The sequence below is a fragment of the Zonotrichia leucophrys genome, chromosome 15, assembly GCF_028769735.1.
Source record: "Zonotrichia leucophrys gambelii isolate GWCS_2022_RI chromosome 15, RI_Zleu_2.0, whole genome shotgun sequence".
Lineage (NCBI taxonomy): Eukaryota > Metazoa > Chordata > Aves > Passeriformes > Passerellidae > Zonotrichia > Zonotrichia leucophrys.
This window is the reverse complement of record NC_088185.1, coordinates 13900128-13924833: the sequence shown is the minus strand read 5'-3', so window position 1 is coordinate 13924833 and position 24706 is coordinate 13900128. Positions and strand designations below refer to the sequence as shown.

General features: G+C 50.9%; 1 protein-coding gene across 4 annotated transcripts in view; it reads left to right on the top strand.

The window, feature by feature from the left end:
- The first annotated feature begins 2464 nt into the window (after window positions 1-2464).
- AIFM3 (apoptosis inducing factor mitochondria associated 3) overlaps window positions 2465-24706 on the top strand; it is a 66677-nt gene continuing 44435 nt past the window's right edge. For all 4 annotated transcript variants that reach the window (XM_064726832.1, XM_064726831.1, XM_064726830.1 and 1 more), the window contains exons 1-3: window positions 2465-2531; window positions 12638-12775; window positions 19447-19660. In XM_064726832.1, coding sequence (XP_064582902.1) covers window positions 12745-12775; window positions 19447-19660 — 245 coding nt within the window. In that variant the 5' untranslated portion in view covers window positions 2465-2531; window positions 12638-12744. The remainder of the gene's footprint in view (window positions 2532-12637; window positions 12776-19446; window positions 19661-24706) is intronic.

Sequence of the window (24706 nt, the reverse complement as noted above, 5' to 3'; positions counted from 1 at the left end):
TACCCGACTCCTCTTCCAGGACTTCCTTCCCAGGGGAATGCAGGGCAGGGATGTGCAGTCAAGGGCAGAAGTTTTCTTGTAAGGAAACATTGAAGCCGAGGCTTCAATCTAGCCTGGAAAGCAGGTCTGGGGATGCTGGAGGCTCCGCCACTGGGTTATGGGGTTACCCCAGCACCTGCCCATCACCTTGTTCCCTGCATCTCCCTGGCCTCCCAGGGCTCCGCCTGCCCCAGACTGCACGGGACACCCCCTGCCCTTGTCCCTGCTGCAGTGGCATGAGGGGCTGTTAATTCTGGGGTGGTGGGAGGTGAAGGGCTGCAGGTTGTCATCTCCTTGAGAACTGCAGAGAAGGCAGAGAGCTGGGGGTTTGCAGCACCGTGGGCAGCTGCCTGGCAATGCTGGCACAGCCTGGTCAGCCCTGCAGTGAGGCACCACTGTCCCACTTGGGGCAGACCTGCAAACTGGGCCCCTGAGCACCCACTGCCACCACCAGCAGCACGGCTGAACAACGCCCCAAGAACCACAGGGTGCCTGGGTCACCTCAGGAGCTGGGCAGGGACTAGTGGGGCACGACCTACTTGTGACCAACGCTGCAGTGCAGGCAGTGCTCAGTGAGGGAGTGGTGTCAGGGTGATGGGAGCCAGTGCCAGGAGGCCAAGAAACAACAGTCATGGGGGCATGCACTGCCCAGTAGCTCTGTGAGGTTTTTGGGGAAGGAAGGACCTCTAGACATCCATCCCTTTGGGCTCCTGACCTGTCACCCCGCAGCAGGCAGAACTGCATCTCTTGCTGTTCCTGGGCAGCGCAGCCCCACAGTACTGCTCATGTCTCACAGTCCCATCCCTGGTGTGATGTCCTTGGATGTGTAAGGTGCAGCGAAACAACCCCAAATGTTTCCACTTGTGGTGCCAGCTAAACATAGAATCACAGACTGGTTTGGATCGGAAGGGATTTTTAAAGGTCATCTAGTCAGGGACACCTTCCACTATCCCATGTTATTTCAAGCCCTGTCCTACCTGGCCATGGACACTTCCAGAGATGGGGCAACCATGGCTTCTCTGGGCAACCTGTGCCAGTGCCCCACCACCCTCACAGGGAAGAATTTCTTTCCAATATCCAATTTAAATCAACTCTCCTTCATCTTAAATCATGGCCACCCACAGCTTGTGATAGAGCTTGCTGTCAGGACAATTCCCTGCAAACCCATTTACTCCTTCCAAGGCTCAGTCCTTGCTGTTTGCTTGCATAGGAACAGTTTTTCACACCACAGGTCAAAAATCCTGCGCACCAGGAAAGGTAACAGAGATGTGCTAGGGGTCCCCGCTGCCAGCAATCCCCCATCCCATGGAGCTCTGCACCATGCCCAGGGAGGCACAGCACCAACGGCAGGGATGCTCCTCAGCTGCCTGCAGACACTGGACAGGGGAGCATTGCTCCTGGCTTGGAATCGAGGCAGTTCCATGAGGACTCCCAAGGCTCTGGAAGCACGTGGGTCCCTGGAGCTTCTACACCAGAATGCTTCATCCTTGGGTAGGTTTTTTTTTTTTTTTTACCAGCAGTGAGAACTGCAGATGAACAGCCCAGTTAAGCCACTCATCCCACTCAGAGCAGGGAACTGAAGCTGGATATTGAAGCACAGTGATCTGCCTGGAAAGCCTTGGGAGTTGTATATTTGCGGTGTAAGAGAGCAGCGACCTGAGACAAAACTGTCTGGAGGTGGGGGAGAAAACTTTCCTTTGTACCCAGGGTGATCTCAAAAGTCATCCACTGAAAATAAAGAACAAATTTGGGGTATGTGATAGAAAAAGGCACAGAGAGATGCTGATACTGCTAGATGACATGATGGGGAGGGAAAGACTTTTCTGGGGAGAAGAAAGGTTCCAGGCAGGAGGAAGCGGAGAGTGGTGCAGATCGTTGTCTTGGGGGGGGGGGGGGGGGGTAGAGACGTGAATCCAGAACGAAAATGTAAAAGCAAGTGACCTGGGAAGGGCCGGGCCGGGGTATTTCAGGTGGGCAGGAATAGCCCCGGCAGTGGCAGCCGCGTGGGACCAAGCAGAACCAACTGCCCAGGGGCAGCGGGGACCGCCCGCCACGCGTGTGCCCAGAGCGGGCAGGAACGGCGGGGAGCTCCCCCCACGCGTGTACCGAGAGCGGGCAGGGTCAGCAGGGACCGCCCGCCACGCGTGTGCCCAGAGCGGGCAGGGCCGGCGGGAGCTCCCCCACGCGTGTGCCGAGAGCGGGCAGGGCCGGCCGGCGGGGAGCTCCTGTCACGCGTGTGCCCAGAGCGGGCAGGAACGGCGGGGAGCTCCCCCCACGCGTGTACCCAGAGCGGGCAGGGCCGGCGGGAGCTCCCCCACTCGTGTACCCAGAGCGGGCAGGGCCGGCGGGAGCACCCCCACGCGTGTGCCGAGAGCGGGCAGGAAGGGCGGCACCTCCCGCTCCGCACCCGCGGCGGGGGCGGGCCCCGCTCCTGCCCCGCCCCGCACCGGCCGCGCTCCTCCCGCCGCGCTGGCACCGCCGCTGCTGCCCAGGTAAGCGCGGGGGGCGGCAGGGACGCGTCCCGGGGAGATGTGAGGCGAGGGGCGCTCCCGGTGCAGGGCCGCTGTCCAGGACCGCACCGCAGCTCGGCCGGGGGAGCGGTCGGTGCGGCCACCGCTGCCCGCAGGAGCGGGGGCACCGCGGGGATCGGCATTGCCGGGGCGCGGCGCCGGCCCGGGGGCTCCTCTACAGCCGGAGCTGCTGGCAGGGCCGGGGTCGGAGCCGGGGTCAGGCGGTGCGAGAGCGCCGTATGTCTCCGCATCTCTTCTGAGATGCAGCGAATGCCCAAGAAATCAAAGTGGCATAAAAATAGGTCGCGGAGAAAAGCTGCGTTTGTCCTGAACGGGGTTTAGGTCCCTGTGTCATGTCCTCCGGCCAGCTTGTTCTCCAAGTTTGTTTCCTCCTGACCAGGGGGAAATGATGATGATCTTGCCTGGACAGGGGTGAATGTCTTTAAGCTGAAGAAAGGTAGGTAAGGTTAAATATTAGGAAGAAATTCTCCACTGTGAGGATGGTGAGGCAATGGCAGAGGTTGCCCAGAGAAGCTGTGGCTGCTCCATCCCTGGCAGTGTCCAAGGCCAGGCTGGACAGGGCTTGGAGCAAGCTGGGATAGTGGAGGGTGTCCCTGCCTGTGCAAAGGGGTGTGGAAGGACATGAGCTTTAAGGTCCCTTTTAACCCAAGCCATTCCATGATCCTGTGTGTTTCTTCCAACTCATGACATTCTATAGTTCCATAAACTGCGTGGTCTCCTTTGAGAGGGAACGTCTGAGTGTGATGAATGGAGCTGGACTGTGGTGTTATACTGTAGCTGTTAGGAAAACATTGCCGGGATAAACTCCTTCTGCCCTGCTCCAGCTCCTGTGAGGAGCGCACATTGCTTTTGTGCAATGGGGACCTGGCAGTGGCAGTACAGCAGGGGCTCGGCTGCCTGTGGTGGAGCAAATGAGAATTAAAGGTCTCTCGTGTTGTGAAATGATTTGATTTTTGCATTAGTCACTCTTCATCCGTGGAGAATTTCCAACATTTATGATTTTTATTGGCAGATCTTTACGATCTGAACCAAATCCCATGATTAATGATTTCCAGTCTAGCTCACAGAGGCGTGCGGAAGGGTGGCAATGATAGTGCTGCCGAATGAGCCTTTAGCCTGGCGCTGATAAATTGCTGAAGCAGCAGCCAGGAACACAATCCTGCCTTGACTGTGCTCTGACACGGCGTTCCCGCTGCACCTCTTCGGGAGCCACGGGGTGCATGAAACGGCAGCTTTGTAGCTCCGTGTGCTGCTGCAGACACAAACTCCTGGTGACAAGGGGAAGAGCTCGGGGCAGTCACTCCTGCCCTCCCTGCCCGCGCTGCCCATCGCTGGGCCCTGGGCTGGTCTCGCCCTTTTGCAGGGTGACTTCTGCTTCTGTTGCTTGAGGCCATCTGAAAGGAAATCACCTGGCAAAGCTCCTTTCTCCAGGTGGGTGTAAGGTAAATCTTGGACCCCACCAGGAAGTGGCTGGAGAGATAAAGCTTTGGCAGGAGGGCTCTACTGAGGGGCTGGGCAAACAGGGGGGAGGACAGAGCAGGATGTGAAGGAGGGATCCAGTGCTGCTCTGGGGATGTCGGAGTTACTGTGAATCAGCAGCTGGGGGACCCTGGAGCAGAAGCCAAGCAGCAGGACTGGGATGGCAGGAAAGTGAAAATGGGAGAGTTGGCCAGAGGGAAGGGGAAGCTAGCTGGAGAGCTATCAAGAGGGAAGAATGGGGTGAAAAGCTAGAGAGAGGAGGTTGGGGTACCAGGGAGACAAGAAAATGGGGTTCCTATGTGCCAGCCCCTTTGATTTTGGCTCATCTGCTCCATGGGCAGAGGGTGGGCAGCAGTGCATTGCATATCTGCACAGTGTTACCATGTCCTGTGTGCAGCATCTTCGAGGTGGATGGACAAGAAGCACTGACATGAGCACAGGAGTGGTCCCCCAGTTGGGCATCCCATTCTGGAAGGCTGATCTGCCGGTCTGGGAACCACAGCTAGGGGTTGTGGGACTCTCTTTTCATCCTATGTAGCATCATTCCTGACAAAAATGGTAACTTCAGGATGGAGACCATCTGTTTTCATCCTCATACTATTTTAAAAATACAAGCTCTCCCTGCCCTAAAAACATCATCCCCTGTCATGCTGTCTTCTGTGTGACTTGATTCTCTTCCCACTGTCTGCCTTTCTCTTGGCAGGCAAGCTCTGTGCCCCTCCCTGGGATCAGAGCAGGGCTTTTGTGGGTGGTGTTGATAACACAGAGTGCACAGCATGGTCCACGGGGTGGGGGTAGAGCCTTGGGCTCCCCAGTGCTCCAACCATGCTGAGCTGTGTTCAGAGTCCCGTGTCCTGTGGAGAGAGCTGCTTGTTTTGGCAGCAGAGTCTGGCTTGCCCTGGAGACAGGGCAGCTTGATTTTGCTGAGCCAGAACTTGCTGGGAAACATGGGGGCTCCTCATTGAGATCATGGGCTGTGGCACCCAGGGTGTTGCAGCAGGTGGACCCCAGGGTGAGCAGAGAGGGGAGCTGCAGGCAGCTCAGGGTGTCAGTAGGACTCTGTGCCAGTGGCTGCTGTGATTTTTGGGGGAGTTGATTTCTGCAGGATGGTGAGGATGGCAGGAAGGTGCCTGTGGGCTGGGGAACACTGGTAGTGTGGCTGTGCTCGGACAAGAGCTGGAGCCCAAATACTGTTTCACTCCCACTCTGCACCATGAGGAGTGTGGTGTGTTCACTGTGGGGTCTGTGCTGGCTCCTGCTCTGACAGGCTTTGTGGAGATGGACTGGAACTCTGCCGTACCAGTGGAGACTGGCTGATTTTGGGAAGGGAAAGAGGTGAGCTGTGGGAGATTGCTGGTGCACCTCTGGGCTGAAGCTGGAAGGATCACTAGGGCCAGGAGGATACTGGAGCAGAGGCAGGTGTACTGCTTGGTGAACTGCAAGACTCTTGGGATCCGTGTTATATATTTTTATTAATGTCCTCTGCCCATAAAGCAGCTGAAACTGGCTGAGGAGTTGGAGGTGGAAAGCATCACTGGTGGCTGGAGTTGCACCACTGAACACAGATGGAGGAGGAGTGAGCATGAGACTGTGCATGGTGGCACTAATGTGAAATAAGAGTGGGCCTTCAGAATATGATGGGGAAGGACAGTCTGGGTGTACTCATCAAGGACAGGGGAATGTGGAGTCACCACTCTAAAGTCTTTCTAATACTGGCACAGGTATGGAGGAACCTGGTGGGGTGTTGGCTTAGTTCTGACTAAACACTGTGGGAGTCAAACTAGAGCAAATCCCCAGAAAAGTGAGAGAAATGGGCAGTCCTTGTAAGAGCACACCATGACTTGAGTCTGGTGTGAGGGGGCTGGTGATGTGCCGGGTGTATGGTGGCTCAGGGTGGATGTGTGTGCCTGGGATGGAGCCGCAGAGGGTGAAGTGGGGCTGAGGGATGGGGTCCCTGTTGGGTGCCATTGTGTGTGGTGAGGAGGTAGATGGGAAAGAATGCTCTGGGTCCTGCTGATGGTCAGGACCAGGCGGACCAGAGTCCTTGTGTCCAGGCACCAGAGGACATGGGACAGGCTATGCTTTGTGGGATAGGCTGGAGAGGCTGTGGTGGGATCTGTGCTGCACTTTGCTTGTAGGGCGTGACCAAAACAAGTCTGCTGCTGGGACTGCTCCATGGCTCCTGCTGGCCTTGTGTTAAAGACAATATTTTGCATGTATGGAGAATTGCAGCACTGTAGTGGACAGTGTGGTTTGGGATCAGGTTTTTTTTTTTTCCCACAGCAGGGACCAGAGTCAGAGCCAGCTCTTCCCTGCAAGCATGGATGGTAACACCAGATGCTCTGAGACTCCAGCTGCCCCCTCCTCTTGTGTTCCTGCTTGGGGGATGTGGAACCAGCTTGCAGAGCTGGATGTGAATGGCTGGAACGGGCACACGGTACCCTTCACTCTGCAGAGCAGACAAGCAAGTTTTCCAGATGTTGAGCTCAGTCCTTAAACAGAGCAGAAAAGAAATTACTTGACCTGGACCCTTTAGAGACATCCATGAAGGATGTCTCAATAAGAAAGTGCTGAGCTCTTCAATTAGCTGTAACATCGTCCTGAGTCCAAAAATTGTCTGTGGGAACTGATAAAACTCCTGAAGGACAAAGTTCTCAGGGCAGAAATAAGCAAATGTTTGCAGACAACAGAGCCCAGATTCAATAAAAAAAAATTTTTTTTGTATGCAGGAGCAGTTAAAAACCAGCAGCTCCTGTTCAGTGCAGAGCTATTGGACATTGTCTTAGAAGACCTATGCTAAAAGTGACTGAAAGCTAGGAAAACAAAGCTGCTGTGGGGGAGAGAGGTGGAGAGATCACACACACAGCTGGACTCCTGACCCTGCCACAGCAGGGAATCCCTGGCCAGAAACAGCCTGAGGAGCCTGGCAAAGGGCAATGTTTAGAGCTGTAGAGGAAGGCCAAAGCTCCCTGGCACTTGTGCCAAACTCCAGGGGAGACCTTTCCTGATCCCAAACTGGCAATGAGCTGTTACCTGAGCATGTGAGCAACCCCTGTGCCTGACCTCTGCAGCTGTCATCGCTCCAGGGCACAGCACAGCTGCCTAACCCCTTTCCTTCCTCTACCTCAGGGGGCTCAGCACCACAAAATACTCCAGAAGTGGGGTATCTTGGGAGTAAAAATTAATTTCCAGTCCCATCAGGAGACCATTAGTGCTCCAAAGTGTTGAGGGAGTTAACTTTCAACATCTCCTTTTATTCCCATTTTTAATGAGTGCTGCATCTGGCAAATGTGTGGATGGTCTGTGGTGGTCTCCAGATGCCAGGAATGGATTTTCTTGTTCCTTGTATACCATTGAATCTTTCCCACTGATACCCATCTAAAAAGGTCTTATACCCTTGAGGACCTCCAGATGTTAGCGGGTCCTGTCATGACTCATGTTGGGTCCATTCTCCAAAGCTTAAGGCAGAATTAGGGTTCAGTCCAGGCCAGTGTGTCACCCTCCTCACAGCTGGAATTAGGTCAGATGACCACTAGAGACCTCTTCCAGCCTAAATTCTCCCATGGTCATGGGCAGAAGGTGCAGAGCAAGAGGTGCTATGCTGATGGGAGATGAATACCAGCATAGTCATGACCACAACTGCCATGTTAATGCTCCCTGCACTGAAAGCTGCTGAGAGGTGTAATGTCCCTTTGATTGGCCCTTTGATCCCACTCCCTTTGAGAAACAGCCACCCCAGGGCTCACAGTGCCTACTTTCCTTTGTGGTTTCATTAGTTCTCCAGTACTGAGGAGTTTTCCCTTGACCTTGGGGAAGCTCTCCTCATCCTGACAGAATGTCTTTGGGACATACCTCTTGCTGACCTCTGCTTTGAGATCCTGGTGTGTGTCTGATGAGAGACCTTCCTCATCCTCACTTGTGTGGACCTTGGCTTTCCATGGACCTGTAGGCCGTCTCCTGCAGACTGGTGATGTCAGTGAAGAGACAGAAGTCATCTCCTTGGGAACAGAGCAGGTCCCAGATGTCCCACTTGTTCACTGAATTCCAGTGGCTCTTCAGAAACCTCCTCAAAGGTCTTCTGGATGCTCTGCCAGCTTGCCCCCAGCTTTCCTCCAGATCCTGCTGCAGAACACTGCAAAGCAAGCAGAGAGCTCACCTCTGTGAAGAGAAAAAGTCCTTGGAGTCTGCTTGCTGGACTCATGGCAGTGATCATTCAGGCATTTCCAGCTGTGGGAGGAAGCCAGTCCAAGCAGTAGTGCCTGGACATCAAGAGAGGAGGAAGGCTGGCTGAGCACCTGGTCCTGAGTGCCCTGGGAGAACAGAGGTTGGATGTGGGTGATGGCAGGATGGGAGCACCCATTGTTGTCTAGTTTCCTTGGAATGATAGGCTTGTTCCTGAGCTTTGGGAACCTGAACTGTGTCCCAGCAGACCTCGGGCTAGCTTGGGTCCGTCCCAAGAGGAGGACAGGGCAGCGGAGGAGATGCAGCTGTGGGAGGACCAGGGCTGTGCAAAGCCTGCAGGATCTGGGATTGTAAGACCCAGGGACAGAGATGTTTCTTATTCTGGCAGCCAAATCCAGGATGCTCAGGAGCTGGTAGCTGCTCTAGCATCTTTGTCTTCTCTGTGCTTCAGCCCCAGGGCAGGGTCCCTTCTCTGAGAGCATGTGGTGAGTTGTCACCAAGCCCCTGCCTTCTGTGGCAGCCCCTGCTAGTCCCTGGTGCCAGGAGATCACATCAGTCGTCTTCTTGATGGCACTGGGAGGTCCCACATTACTGAGGAGAGGAAACTTGGGTCCAGGGCTTGAGAGGAGGGGACAGAGGGATGGGGAGGGGACAAAGCTGCCTTGAGAGGTGGAGAGACCCCCTCTATGTGTTCAGGGGACCAGGTGAGGTGACTTGTGCTGGGCAAGTGGGAAGGGAATGGAAAGCAATCCTCTGACCTCTTCTTCCTCTGGTGGCACCCAGGGCTGGTGTGGCCAAGGAAATGGGAGTCAGGGTGATGTCCACAAAAAGGTGAGTGTGCAGCCAGAAGCTCAGTGAGAGGGTCTGGAGGAGCCTGGAGAGGGCACAGGTGCAGCTGGTGTCCATGTGCACCAGGCCCCCCTCACACAGCAGAGGAATCATGGCTGAGGGACTCGGTCATCATGGCACAAGTGTGTCTCTGCTCAGTGCTCCACAGAGGTCTCCAGCTGGAGCAAGCTGGGACTGACATCTCTGGGAAATGTCCATGTCACAGGGCATGGCCTGGTGCTCATATCTTTGCCAGATTTCTAGGCAGGCAATGCAGGATTACTCACAGCAGCAGGACAGATGCTGACAGATGCTGCAGCTGCATGGGAGGGACCTGGGTGCCAGGTAAGGAAATTATACCGGGGCAATAAACACAAACTGATGCTCAGGGGAAAACCATTTTTTATACCTATGGTGTACTAATATGCCTATATAGTTATATAGTTGCCACATTAGGTCTTGGAAAGGATTTTGGAGTCACAGCAGAGCACTGGATTAAAACAGGAGCCTGGGGCACTGCAGAGAGCAGAAGCACAGTGCTAATAATAGCTCTGCCAGCACTGCACTGCTCAGAAGTGGTGCAGGCTCTGAATTCTACTCTGAGCCCAGCGGGAAGTGTGGGCTGGAGTGTCCCTGCCTTCCTGCCTGCTTGTGGCAGATGGGTGCTGTTGGCCATGCTTGGGCAGTGGACACTGGGCTGAACCAGGTGGGCTGTCTGGTCAGATATCCCTGACTTGCTCTGAAGCTTGATGTTGCCATATTTTGCACATTTTGCTGCCTTGCAGGGGAAGTGCTCACGGTCGATAGCACTAGACTGTTTCCCATGTTTCTCCTGTTAGATAACTTTCCCAGTTTTTCTTGTTGGGGATGAGGCTGGTGTCCCTGGTTGTGTGCTCAGGCAGTGCTCTCTGTGGATGATGGAGTTCTGCAGATAGCCTGGTACAGGGGCCGGTTCCTCAATCACTCTAGAGTTTTTAGGGATGGGACCTGTATGTTCCTCAGCACCACAACAGTTACCTCGTATTTTGGTAGCCCACTCCTTCTTGCCCTCTCTGAGCAGATGCTGAAGGTGTTCCTGTTCAGCTGTGTGCCACAGAGTGTGGTTTTGTTCAGGGAACAGATGATGAACTCGTTTACTGAGCATGGTCACCTTGTTTAGGTCAGGCCGTCACCCTTCAGGACCTAGCAAGGTTTTACAGGTGATCCTGTGTTCAGCTACCTTGTGTTGTATATGGGCTTATTTCCTTCTCCTAACAGAGCTTATGGCTTTGGCCACAAATCCTGCAGGATGCAGCTCTGGGTCAATGCCTCCGGATGCCACTAACAGTGACATGGCCCTGTTGTGTCCCCTGAGTTGGTCTGACAGGGGAGGCTCTGGTGCCTTTCTGCAACCATCTGAGTCTCAGGTGATCCTGAAGCATCTCCATGTGCTTGCTGGGACTGAGGCTGGGAGCAGCCAGGTGGCTTCTCCTCTGATGTCATCAGCTGAAATCCTACCAAGAACCATTTTGGTTTTGCCTGGGGAGCTCTAGGAGTGGGGAAGGGACACCTCTGATAGCAAACACTTCCCTCTTGACCTGCTTTGGGAGGTGCAAATGTCTCAGTGCTTTGGAAAGACTGGAGGGACCATCAGTGGAGAAATTAGGAGATGGCTGCAGATTGCCATCTTTAAGGTCCAAACAAAGCAAAGGCATCTTGGATGAATGGGTGACATTCTGACATTCAGGAACTCTGACATCCCCACAAGTCCTTGTTAAAACCAGTCAGACCAGCTAGAAACCAGTCCCACATCAGCATCGCTGAGAGGGTTGGGGAAGTGGGAGTGATTCTCTGGGGAAGCATATTTGGGAGCTACCCTTCAACCCACCACCTGTCCAGGGCTCCCTGCTGTGGTCCCCTGTATGTGCAGCATCCCAAGGGAATGCTGCAATGGTGCCAGGGCACTGCTTGCCTGGGCCATGATCCTGTCTTGGGTCACCCACAGTGTCCACTTCTGCTGCAGGAAGTCCACTGCAAAGAGCTGATCTGGGTTAGTGGAACTTGGTTTGCTCCTGAGGTACCAGTGCCAGTATTTTGTTATATGCACTAAATTGTTGCCCTGCATCACTGATATATCAGTGACCCAAGACTCGGTTTGCCTGGTACAAAACCATTTTCCCTTTCTTTCTGCTCGTTCTGGCAAAGGGCTCTACAGCAGCTACTGCATGGGACATCCCCACTCTGTTTTCCCCCACTGCTCCCAAATCTTCCTCTGCATTTATGCACCTTCTGACATGGTAACTTTTTTTTGCATTTGCACTTGTATAAACATTGTCATGCTACTTTCCTGGGATGCTCTTGGATGAAGAGCTCTTCCCTTTATATTTAATAATCCCTCTTTGCCGAGTATCAAATAGCGCATGCCTGCTTTGCACCGTGGGCAAGGCACCAGGATTGTGTTCCTCTATAGCTTGGATGGCTTATTCATCATAATCCAGGCTCTGAAGCTGCGTCTGCAACACAGCTGGGGCTTAGCAGAGGTGATGCTATGCATGGAAGGAGAGTTGGAAGTTGTGTTTTGAAGGGATATAACTGAAAACAGAGGAATACATCCTGATATTTTGAGTTGATGTTTAAGCTAAGGAGAGAAAGTGCTTGTTATCTCTCTCCCGGCACTTCTCTAATTTGTTGTTATTGTAAAGATCTCGAGGCATTTTATAAGATACAGAAAAACCTACTTTGCCTGTCTCAAAATATAATCCAGAAATTGTATTTATCTTCCTGCCCAGATCAGAGGGCTTTTTGAAAAATATACGGCAAACCTATAGTAAATCAATTAAATTCAGGACTGAATAAAACAAATTAAATATACTATTTTATTGCCAGTGTGTTGGATGACTCTTTGCTGTTTTCAGTCATGGAATGGAATTGGAAAGGTTTATCTAAATTCTTAGTCTGTACCAAATCTGAGAGCACCTCTAGTCAAAGCCTATAAGAGAAACACAACTTGACTTTAAGAATTAAAAAAAAAAAATCAATAATGAAAAAAAAAGGAGGTTGATGCAAATGTCCTGATATCAAAACCCCTTTCTCTAAATAATTAATTGTTCCTAAGTCAATGGCATTTCTTCAGGAATGAGCATAAATGGCATAGGGGAACTTGCAGGACTGTGCAATAGAATAGGCTTCTTTTTTTCAATCTCCTAATAATAACACAAAAACCCCAACTGAAATGTATTTATGGTTCAGTCATTGTATTTGTGCTGCGACCTGTGCTCTTAGAGCTTTAATTCCCAAAGGCAGGGCTTTGGGAAGTTATTAAAGTCTGGCCATAAATGATATGGGGGTTTTTGTAATTAACTTTGATGACTGAATTTATAAACTTCATAGCTGAATTTAGCGGTGTGTCCCAGCACGGTGACCCCAGCAGTCGCTGTCCCCGTGTCCCTCGGGTCACCCAGCGTGTGTCCGTCCATCCGCGGTGCTGCCGGCAGTGCGGGCACGGGCGGCCTCTCCGTCACGGGTTCGGTTCCCGGCCGGCCAGCCGCCCCCGCCCTCCGGCCGTGCCCGCTCTCACGGAGCTTTTCTGCCCGACGCAGGTGGGGATCGCCGCGGGAGCCGGGAACCTCCTGTATCATGCGAGGATGTGCCCGCGGCCTCGCTGACCTGCCCGGCCCCGGCCCCGCTGCCCGTCCCGCCCGGCACCATGGGAGGATGCTTCTCCAAGCCCAAACCAGGTGACTGCCCCGTGCGCCGGGCCCCCAGCCCACCGGCCCCGTGCGAGAAGTAGGTCAGCGGTGGACGCTGGCCGGGGGAATGTTAATGCTCGGCTCCTGCAGGGAGGATTACTGCACTCTTAATCCCCCCAAATTCCTCAGTGCTCTCACTGCCAGGCAGGGAGCTGTGGGGGGGTTGCAGCAGTGCAAGGGGGGCGGTAGGTGGGTGGGATGGGAGCTCACCCCGTACCGCGAGGGAGACATCCCTGCCTGGTCACAGTGCTCCTGAAGCTGTCATGGAGGAGTGCTCCCAGCTTCATCCTGCAGCTTGTTTGGGCCATCTCAGAGAGAGCTTAGGGTGACCTTGTCCTTGTTACTTGCTTGTGTCCCAGGGCAAGGGGAATCAGAGACTGGTGATGATCTATCAGACCAGTCAGCATCCCTGTGTAGCCACCACAGCATCCCTGTGGGTGGAAAGATGTCTTTTGGAGACCTTTCCTTGGCAATCTGTCTTCACTGTCTGAGGCAGGAGGGATTGCAGGTTGAAGGACTAAATGGGTCAGAAGGGCAACAGAAGTTGTGCCTCACCAAACATTCATGGAGTGACATCCCTGCCATTATGCAAGGCACAATGAGAAAATAAAGGTGCTGTTCTGCCCTTGACCTGTACTGTGATTATGGGGCACCATCAAGGTAATATGGCACTGGACACTCTGGCCTCACTCTGGTAAGTCTTCTCTGTGAAAGCCCCCTGTTTATATGTTTCTTTAAAATGTTTGAGGAGTAAAAACACATCCAGGAATAAATGCTTTTGTTGACTAAATTTGTGACAAACTCTGCTATGAGCTCCACTTAATTTTGTATCATATCAGCAAAACTGTATAATCTTGGACCAGTGTTGGAACACCAATGCTCAGTTTTCCTTAGCTGCTGATTTTTGCAGCTAAGAGAGAGAGCTGTATTTGCATAGCAGGGCCAGATGCCTGAAAATGGCACCCTGCAATGCCCCTCCATCCCTCAGCTCTGGTTTGGATTAGCATCTTCAAAGGCTTTGCACAAGCCTTCCACAGCCCCCCCCGGGTAGGTAGCTCACCACTGGCTGCAGGACTTCATCCCAGGCTTATCAAACCTGCAAATGCAAGGAGCTAAACAGAGGCATTTGAGGATACTGATTGTTCTAGCAAAGGGTTTCCCTGATGTTTCATATGGGAATTGTACAGTATAAGAGCTGAGTACTGGACTTTACTATTCCTTTTCTGAATAAGAAGCAGGGACAGAATAGAGCTATTTGCTCCATCAGTGCTGTTTCCACATGAAGGGAATATTTTGGATGCAGCCTGAAGTAAACATAATTGATTCAGGCACTTTTTCAAGGTGTACATGAGATCTTATCTGCTCCACCTCCTTCATTACAAGAGAGACCCTCAGTCGTCCTGAGAACCATCGAGATAACCTTGGCACTGTGCACATATCACCTTTTGATGGGCAGATGAGTGATACAAGAGCTCTGGGGAGTGGAGTCTCTAAATAGCTGTGCTGACTGTACTGCCGGCCAGCCATGAGGCCTGGCTGCTGCTGCAGCACCCATCCCTGTCCGGATATTTCAGTGTTTAATTAAGAGCTCATGTTCAAACAGTGAAGCACTCTGCTGTTATCTCCAGTGCTGCAGTCCTGTGATGCCAGATCCTCTTCTGAAGGCCCAGTTCTCAGTCTCTGCATAACTCTCTCCTCAGGTTTGTCTCGGGTGTGTGATGCATTGGGGATGAGCTGCCCAGCTGGCAGCCTGCACAGTATCCCAGCACCCGCTCCCACAGCACAGCCAGATCAGGATAATGGGTGTCAGGAACCATCATGTGCCAGCTCTGTGTGAGCTGCAGCAGCTCTGTCTCTGCCCTGGGTATTAGGACAGTGCTTCAAAATCTATAAATTTTGATTCTTTTTCTGCTGGGCTCAGTGTTTGATAGCAGGGCAGTCGCTTCGCAGCACATGGGGTATCTTGGGGTGGGCTTCACCCTTGCAAGGAGGGTGCATTTAGCAGGGAGTGTGCTCCCTGCACACTGCTTCACACTGCTGGAGGGGGTGCCATTGGCTGTGTGATCTGAGCTTGGCTCTGAGCTTGTCCCCAGCCTTGCTTGGTAAGTCCTACCTCCTGCTTCTGGACTGTAGCATTTGCTGACAGAGCATCTGGGAGAGCAGAGCCAAGCACATGGTGGTTTTGTCATTGGCTCTGTCATTTTTAACAGAATGATAGAATCATGGAAGAGTTTGGGCTGGATAGGTCTGTAGAGACCAAGTAGTTTCAACCCCTTGCTGTGGGCAGGGACGCCTTCCACAAGACCATGTTGTTCCAAGCTCTGTCCAGCCTGGCCTTGGAAGGAGGGGAGAAGTGGACCATAGAAATGGTTTGGAATCTCTTTGAGACCACCTGAAGTCACAGTCATTGGGGCTTGCAGTTGACGTGGGGTGGGCAAGCCCAGGGGATGCCTGGAGAGTGCAGCTCTGGCAGGGCACAGGGAGCCCTAAGCACGTCCCATGGTGGTGGATTACTCTGTGCTGGCTTTGGGAAAATAAACCCTGCTGGCGTAAACTGAGATTTTTGGCGGTGCCTGCTGGTCCCTCCAGCATCATCCCTTGATGCATTTCTGGTTTCCAGTGCTCTCAAAGCTGTTGGCACCATACAGCCAGCAGCAGGTTGTTCCCTGCCATCAGTGCTCCTGTGCCCTGTGCCTGCAGCCCTGAAGGGGCACACCCTGGGGCATTGCAGGGTTTTAGGGCTGGGGAAGGCAGACACACTGCTCTCCCCTTGCCAGCTCAGCTCCTCCATCCTTTTTAGCTAGACATCTTCATCTTATTCAGACTCCCTTTGGCTCAAGTCAGCTCTTGGCTCATGTCAATTCTCTCTTCCCAAATTAGCTCAGTATTTTTCTGGTTTCTACTATTTTAAGTATTGGGTACCTGGAGGTACAACCTTTCAATGTCCCAATATCCATAATTTAAATTTAGCCTCCAGAAGGGCTCTGAGCCATACTAGGAACCCAGTCCTGTGATAAAGAAGTATTGGGGCATCCAATTGCCCTAATTTTTAAAAAATAATGCCTGTGACCCTGCACTGCAGCCCAGCCACCTGCCACCACCCTGCTTTGGGATCAATGTCAACAGTTCCAGTCTCACATCTAAAGTACCTCTCCAAGAGCAAGCAGAGATTTTGACTAAATCCACCAGTCTGTGAATAGTGATGGAGAAGGAATAAATTTACAGGAGATGTAATGGGATATTAAGCTTTGACTGCTTGGGTGAATGACACCAAGGCAAAGCACAAGAACATGGTGGCCACAAGAGAAAAACAACACCAGAGCCAACAGTGATACATGGTGTTGGGACATGGTTCCTGATTGTATGTGAAGAATGCCAGCAGTGCTCGACCTGAGGCTGAAAACCTGGGAGAAAAAAAATCTATCAACATTTATAGTCTTGTCAAGAACCTGTGTTTTAAATGATTCTATGACTCTGAGAAGCTGACTCAGGATTTTCGAGTAGTGAGAGCTTGCAGTGCTGGGGTATATGTAGATATGTGACATGAGTACTTGCTAATGCTCAGCTAGTTTCTCTGCTTTTTTTTCTATATTCTTATAAACTATTTCCAGCCCTGGCCTTCTGGTTCTTCATCTATGTAAGTGTGTATCTATAGAGATATCTTAAAAATGTGCATGAACTTATACAAACACCTACACACACATATGTGTGTGTATAAGTGATGTTGGTGGCACAGGGCAAGCAGGCACACTTCTGTCTCTTTCTGTCATCTATATCTATACCTACACATCTCTACATCTCTATTTATATTTTTATCTATATCATCTGTATCTATACCTTTATGTCCATACCTGTGTATCAATATCCATATTTATATCCATATTTCTAGCTATATTCCTGAGGAGTTGCCTACTGTCTAGATTTGTAGTAACATGCCTAAAACTTTCCAAACAGTTTGCTGTCCAGACCCTCTTCTAGCAGCTATAGGATATGACTGTCAAAGAGCTGGAACACACTGCCTCCAGCCCCTTACCAATCGGATTTGGTATTAAATTAAACTTGGGTTTATAAATGTTTCATTTAAATGTCATTTTCCCTGATGGCAACTGAACCAGTTTGCTGGATCAGCTCAGGTGCTGCTAAGCCCTGGATTCCTGGAGGGATCATCCCTCAGGAATGCAGGTTTCAGGCCAGAGGGACACTCCATGAGGGGCTGAGAGGCATGAGAAGGAGGAGGAGATGGGGGTAAAGAGGGTTCCTGAGAGACAAGTGGGATATGCCCCTCTTAGAGGCAGGCAGTGAAGTGTGGGGTCTGAAATAGGAGAGGGAAGATTTTACAACTCTTTTTCTTTTCCTCTGGACATTTGTCCAGCAATGTTGGCGGGTGCCAGGTGGGGATGGCTGAGTGCCAGAGACTTGCTGCTTCCTGCATATGTTTTTCTAGCTGAGGAAGAAGGGGAAAGCTCAGAGCAACATTTCCATCTTCATCCCTGCAGGTTCATTTGCCTGTGAATTAGTGGGCACTCCATGTGCTCACCTGACCCAAATGTGCTCTGGAAAACAAAGTCCTGGGGCATCAGCCAAGTGAGAGATGGAGTTGTTCCCTGCAGATGAATTCACTGATATCCATGTCCCCCTCACCATTGGGGCTCAGAGCCATCAGCTTTGCCCAACCTTTGTCTCATCCTGCGACATGGTCTGGCTCTGCAGTCTGGCTGCAAGGGTGCACTGACACATTTTATGCAGACTGACTGTGAAATTAAATGACATCAGCTTCCTGTTTCTTGGGCCAAAAGTATTTCACTGGGACTGGCATAAATGGGTATTCATTATATTTTCAAACTCTGTCCTGGAAAATCCATGTCTGCTTCTTCCAATGCCCTAGGAAAGAGGTGCTTATGGGGAGCAGCCTCTTCACTGGGTGCTTGCAGCAGCCTGGCTGCTTCTCTACAGCTCCAGGAACAGATTTGCGCATAGCAATGTGGGGTTTTTAATCTATGGTGCAGGGCCTATTCATTTACATTAACTCCTGCAGCTGCAAGAGCACAGCAGAAGGTGATGTTTTCTGTTGGTTCAGCATTCATACACAGAAAATCACTTTCCTGGATCTATCTGTCTCTACCCTTGGTGAATCCTGTCCAGGTGAGTACAGGGATTTGGCACTTTGGCAGAAAGCCATGCATCCCTTGCCTTGCTGAGCAGGCACAAACAGCAGAAATGGGCAGGAGTCTTGAGACAGCTGCCTGCCTCCGGGGCCTGAATGGCCATGGTCACCTGCTTTTCTCCCTTCCAAATGAACAACCTACTTCCTGACTTGTTCTTCCATTGTTCTCTCAATATTCTTGCAATAAAAGTTTTGGGACAACAGATCAGGCTGGGAAGACCCAGCATCCCTGTCATTCACAAGCCTTGCTGAAGGGCTTGTTTTTACCCTTCCTCTATCTTTCCTTACCTGTTTAGTTTGGGAACTTCAACTTTTATCTTCTACAACAGATTTCCCTGTTCATGACATTTATAAGATGGGGGAAGCTCAATGATTCCCCATGTATTTGAGTCACTTCACCAGTCTCTGGCATGTTCCCCTGGTTTGCTATACAACTCCCAGGCATTTATTATTATATTAATGGCTTTAGTTTGATGAAGTCCCTTGGAGATAAAGTGATGTTTTCCGCTTTGTGATGTGAGAGATTATCAGTGGCTTCTGATGTTGCTGTGACCAGTTTGCCTAGCCCAGGCCTGGAGTGGAACACAGGGGTGTAGTTGGGTGGGCCTGTGGCAGGGGATGGGTGAGCACTGCCTTCAGGGAGCTCACATTAACACAGAATGACAGAATGATTTGGGCTGGAGGAGGTTTCAAAGCTCATCCCGTTCCACCCCCTGCCATAAGCAGGGACACCTTTCACTGTCCCAGGCTGTTCCAAGCCCCATCCAGCCTGGCCTTGGACACTGCCAGGGATCCAGGGGCAGCCACAGCTGCTCTGCGTGTCCTCACCTGGGTGGCCGAGGAGAGTGCCTTTGCTCCCATGTGTCCCTGGGTCTTCTGGTTTCCAGGACAGGGATGATTCATTGTCAGACCTGTTCACTGGTGCACACACGAGAAAAATGGACCATCCTTGACTTCTCTCACCTACTGTTGAGGAGTCACTCCACACTCAAAACCTCATGTGGAAATAATTTTGGATATTTCTAGTTCCTTATTAATTGGTCTCCATCTAATGAAGCAGCTTTATGCACCATGCAGTGTTGGCTTTCTCTTTCAGTTAACATTACCTACAAACAACTAAAGGAGTTTTTGAAGTCTGTCTGAGCCCCAGAGACCTTGGCATGCTTCATATGGAGCTGCCTGAAACTGTTTTCCACTAAACAGGACAAGAACTGTAACTGAGAGGTTGTTTTGCTTTCAATAATAAGCATGTCTGCTTTCAAGAATGTGTACTTTATGAATGCAAAATGTCCAATGCAGAAAGAATGGAGGAATAATGGGCTCAGGTAATCAAGCCAAGGTCGATGTTAAATGTTTTATCTTCCAAGCCAAGCCAGCAAAAAATATCTGTTTTGATGTCTCTTTCCAAGTTCAGGGAAAGAAGGAGTGATAGAGCAGCAAACAGCAGCAAAACCTCTGGCTTCATTTTAACAAAGGTTTTGGGTTATTCCTGCAGTTGAAGTGAAAATTGAAGTTGTGATACCTGAGAAGGAGAGAAGCAAGGAGGAGATGTCACCCAATGGGAAAGCCAGCCCTCTGATCTACAAAGTCAACGGGACTGCCCGGCACTACCACCTTGAGGAGCATTCAATTGCCAGCAACCCCTACCACAACCCCAAGGATGTGGTAGAAGCATCTGTGTGCCACGTAAAGGACCTGGAGAATGGACAGTAAGTGCCCAAAGTTTTTGCAGATAAAACTTGAGAAACCTTCTAACCTAATCTGAATGCTCTGTCTTGTTCTTTAGGGTTGTTGGAGATGACAATTTAACTTAGTAAGCCTTTTTTAATCTTAAAAATTACATCATGGACAAGTGACAACTGTTTTTACCAGGAGGTCTTCTGTTCCCTGCATGATCTGCACTGGGACTTGGCTCAGAAAGAGGTGATGTTCTGTAGCAGAATTTCTCAGAAGGCTCTTCTCAATTTGTATTAACCAACCTAGACATTTTAAAATAAATTTATAGCCTCAGTGACTTTACAAAACAGCAGGAGAAGCACATGGGTGGAACTGATGGGGCAGGTCATGTGCTCCATCCTGTCTGCAGTGCCTGGCTCTTTCAGCTGAGCTCATCAATTTGCTCTTTCACTAAGGATGCAGATTTTCAGATCTTTTGCAAATGACAACACACTTCACCTGGGCACCCTGATTTAATATTCTGAAATCTAAAGAGTGCCTGTTCCAGTCACTGTGCTTTACAGGTGCCTCTTTTCTGGGGTAGAAGTGTAGGTTCCATTGACATCTCAGAAGGCTCCGTCAGTGTGTAAAAGAAAATAGTTTGGAATGGCTTTTGTTGCAGTGAGGGAGCAATGTAAGGTGTGTGGGACACAGCAGGAATCTGGCAGCTGTTTGCTTTAAATTGAAGTATTGCCTGTGATAGTATGCAAGAACAATCCATGTACTTTGTGCTAAACTTAAGAGGTTTCATGAGCCATAAATTCATTTTCTTAGCTAAGTTCATCCAGGAGTAAATTGGGTTTTCTTCATTGCAGTGGGAATTTATGTATTATACCATTCTGCAGAAGGATGCACTGGACTCTGCTGCAGTCTTTTCTGGACTCTGTGGATTAAATCTTCACATGATGTGGAGCAGTTGAGGTTGCTTGGCTTGAACCAGGACAAGGTTAATTTTTGCAGTAGCCAGGAGGTGCATGGCCAGGACCCAGAGGTTATCCTATACAATCTCATCTCTTGCTGGGGCAGGGGAAGAGAGTTTCTTGTGGGAAGAAGTGGTTCCTTCTGGTTGAGTAACTCTGGGGGACAGTGTGGTGCCCAGGATGCCGGGGTAATGCTGGTAATGCCCATCCAAGGCATTGGAAGGAATGGGAAGTGGGATGGTGAGCTCTGAGCTCTGGGTGAGCAATTTGGCATGTGACTAGCTCTCTCTTTTGTACACTTGTGTTATTAATATTCTGGCTTTTACTGTTGGTTTTCTTCGCTCATTGCTGATCCCAGTAAATTGTTATCTCAGCCTTGTTATCTTTGCCTTTTGTGACTCCCATTCTCCTCCAGCCACCCACAGGTAGGGCAGGGGGAAGGGAGGGTGAGCAGCAGCATGGTTTTGGTGGGAATACTAAATTGGGGAATTCCATTCCTAAACCACAGCAGCCTTATTTAATACCCAGCATGGGATGGGAAGGCTTGAGGTATCAACAGATCTGCCCAGAGAGGGTTGGAAACAAAATTTGATCTAAGCATTTGTTGTATTAGGTGCAGAGCAGCTGGCTGCAACATTGCTTGGTCTGTTCACGTGGGCATGGTACCTCACCCTGTCTGTATTTTCATATATACTCTCTGTGCCCAGCACAGTGCTCCTTTTGGGTGCAGGGTGAGGGATCAGGATCATTCTGTGGGATATTGGTTTATGACATGATAACACCAAGGACAATGAGGGCCGTTTGGGATGTGTATTCAGGTTGACCTCCTGCCTTGTCCTTGGGTGCTGCCTCTGAGACTCCATTAATAATCATACCCAGACTCTGGGGACTACAGGAGACAAAGATTTTTCCCCGGTTTCACCACCTTTTCTTCCTTCAAGCCTGTGACAACAGCTTTTGAGGGTTTTGAATTTCCCTTGTATGTTAAGGAAAGCCCGTTCTTGTTGCTAAGTCTTCCAGGTCTCAGGCAGTCCACACCATGTTTAGAGTTTTAAAAGATAATTTTAGGAAGGTCATTTAGAGATCTGCCCCAGGGGTGGGTCGTCAAGAGTGGCATGTAATGTGGCAGAAACAGGACTGTTTTGCTCCAGTGGTTTGGAAGTTCAGCTCTGAACAATTACAAGATCCCAATAAAGTGTGTCCTGGTTTAGGGCAAATTTGTTAAAGAATCTGCAAAGGAGGGCCCCTCCAGAAAGCGAAACCCACACGGCCCCTCCCTCCAACTGGTTCGGGAAAAAATTCCTTGGAGAGAGGTGGAAAGAACCTGTTTATTTGACTGGCCCAGCACCCCCCAGCACACAAAATTAACAATACCCAATGACACCGCTTTGAGAAAGATGGCAAAATCAGAAAGTCTCTTTTGGGGGTGGTTGCTCTGTTCTCAGTCCCTCCGGCGCTGGGGCAGCTGCTGCAGCCGAACCTTCGGTGTTTCCGGGTCCCAGTCCGAAACAGGTTCGAGATGGTCACAGAAACAGGAAAGGAGAAACAGTCCAGGAAGGAATGTGGACTGTTAAGCTAATAAGCAGAGGCGAAAGCAGAGCAGAAGCAAGAGCAGAAAAAGAGAGCAAGCAAAAGCAGCAAGCAAGCCAGAAGTGAAAAAACAGCCTTATGTACCGCTTGTCTCTGTGTCCCTGATAAGAGAAACCCAAACAAAACTTCCACTCTTCAGAGCCGGTCTTAAAGGCTCAGAACAGATGAATGGGGATACAAGAATCATAACGTCACCCCAGGACAATTGGGAGAGCATTTGAAAGAAAAATGCTTTGGCAATTCCAGAGAGGTGCAAAGTTATGCAATGTGTTGGGCCCTGGCTACTGTTTATCACAGTGCTCCATACTAAACAGCACTCTCAGGGAGAAAAGGAGCAAGGAAGAGCAAGAGGCACCATGGCTACTCCAACTGCAGCTGAAGCACAGGGACAGCCCACGCTGGGAGCATTTGGCCTCACATGGAAGAAGACATCCAAGGCAAAATCTGTCTGCTTAGTGAGTCATGAAGAGGAAGCAGGGCCCTCACAACAGGGGAGGAGGCAGGGCTGGAGACAATAACCCCATCCCTGTCCCCATGTGAGTTGTGGGACATCCAAAAAGACAGGATATCAGGAGTCAGGAGAGCCCCATGCGACATGACTGCTCTGGTGCTGGGATATTGCGGCCTGTGATACGGAACTAGGTGGTAGTGAAACCAAGGAACTGGGATCCCTGTCCTGGGATGTAGGCACTGACAAGGTGTTGGGGGTTAGGATGTTGGGATGTTTTTTGAGGGTTTTTTACCCCACAGAATTCAGTCCCATAAATTGATAGGAAACAAGAACGACCGGGTAGAAGAAGTGACCAAGCTCGGGGAGGAGGGCATCTGGCTCCACGCCTCTTATCTGAGGTATCTCTCACAGGGGCAGAGATACTGAGAAAACTGGGCTGGTAAAAGACGGAGCTTTAAAAGCTCTAAGAGATGGGGCAGCTGCTAGTTCTCTCTCCATCTCTCTCTGCTTGGAGAGGTTGGAGCTGCTCCTTGTGGGAAGGAATTCACTGCCACTGCTGGAGCCCAACTCAGTCCTGCTTCTTCTACTGTGGGGTTAGCCTTTTGCTTGGGACAGCAGGCACTGAACAGGGACTTAATAATATTAACACCTACCTCACTAAAAAGGGCTTTCACCATCTGCTTGAGAGCCAGGCTGCCACGGCCCCACTCTCACCATTCTTTTGCCACTGCTCTGAGTTTTCAGTGCACTGTGGCCCTGCACCCCCACCCTGCCGGGACGCCCCACCATTCCAGCCACAGCTGCGGGGTTCAGTACACGCCGTCTGCTCCCTGCGGATGTTTTTGCTCACTCCTGCCGTTCAGCTCGCTCGTCCCACGGTCCTGCCGGGCCCCGGCAGCGGCCACCCCTTTGCCCATCCCCTCCCGGCCCGGCCCGGCCACAGCGCCCCCTGCAGGCGCGGGGGAACCATTGCCCCCGCCCTGCCCGGAACCAGCAGCGCCCCTGGTGGCTGCGCCCAGAACGGCACCAGAGGGGAAATGGCTGGGACTGAGTCTCTGCCCCTGGGTGTTGGGAATGCCGCAGTTGGTGTCTGTTTGCCTTGGGATGCATACTAGGAAAGAGCTGCTATTCCTTTTCCCAAAGCTTTGCCCAAAAGCCCCTTAATAATTTGGAGGGAAGGGGGTCATATATTCTATTTCAATGGAGGCTCCTGCCTTCCTTAGCAGACCTGTCTTTCAAACCAAGACACAAGGGAATTGGGAAGAAGATGGAAACTATCACCTCTGGAGGTGGCTCCTGTCAATTGTGAGGGAAAGGTATTCTCTCAAAGATGTCAGATTCCAATGAATGTAGCCTAAAAAACACCAGCTTTGCCCCACCAGCCAACAAGAAGACACAGGCTTTCCCAGGAGCTATGGGTTTTTGGAGGATGCATGTTCCAGAGTACAGTCAGATTGTCAGCCCTCTCTATCATGTGATACAGGAGAATAATTATTTAAAGGGGGGGTCTTGAAGAACAAGGAGCCTTGAAACAAATTAAACAGGAGATTATTGATTCAGTAGTCCTTAAGCCAGTCAGGACACAACAGGGTGACAAAAATGTGCTCTACACCACAGCCAGGAAGAATGGTCCTTCTGGAGCCCCTGGCAGAAGGTACCTGGGGAGACTTGAGGACTATCCCTGTGGTTCTGGGGCCAGGTATACAGAGGATCTGAGGCCTGTTACACCCCAAATGAAAAATAGATACTTGCAGTTTGTTAAGATGTCTGCTCTGCTTGATCTGCTTCAGAAGTGATTAGCACAGAAGCACAGCTTCTTCTGGCACCCCAACTATCAGTGCTGGGCTGAGTGTTCAAAGAGAAAGTCTCTGCCATACATCATGCCATTGATGTGACCTGGAGTAAGTAGATAGGTCTGATCAGCAGTGGTCTCGGATGGGAAACCCCAGTAGTCCTGGGATCTTGGAAATCATCACAAACTGGCCCTAAGGTGAAAATTTCAGACTGTCATTAGAAGAGGAGGAGAAGAAGGTGACATGTGCTGAGGAGGCCCCACCTGAAAATGAAAAGCAGTGTGC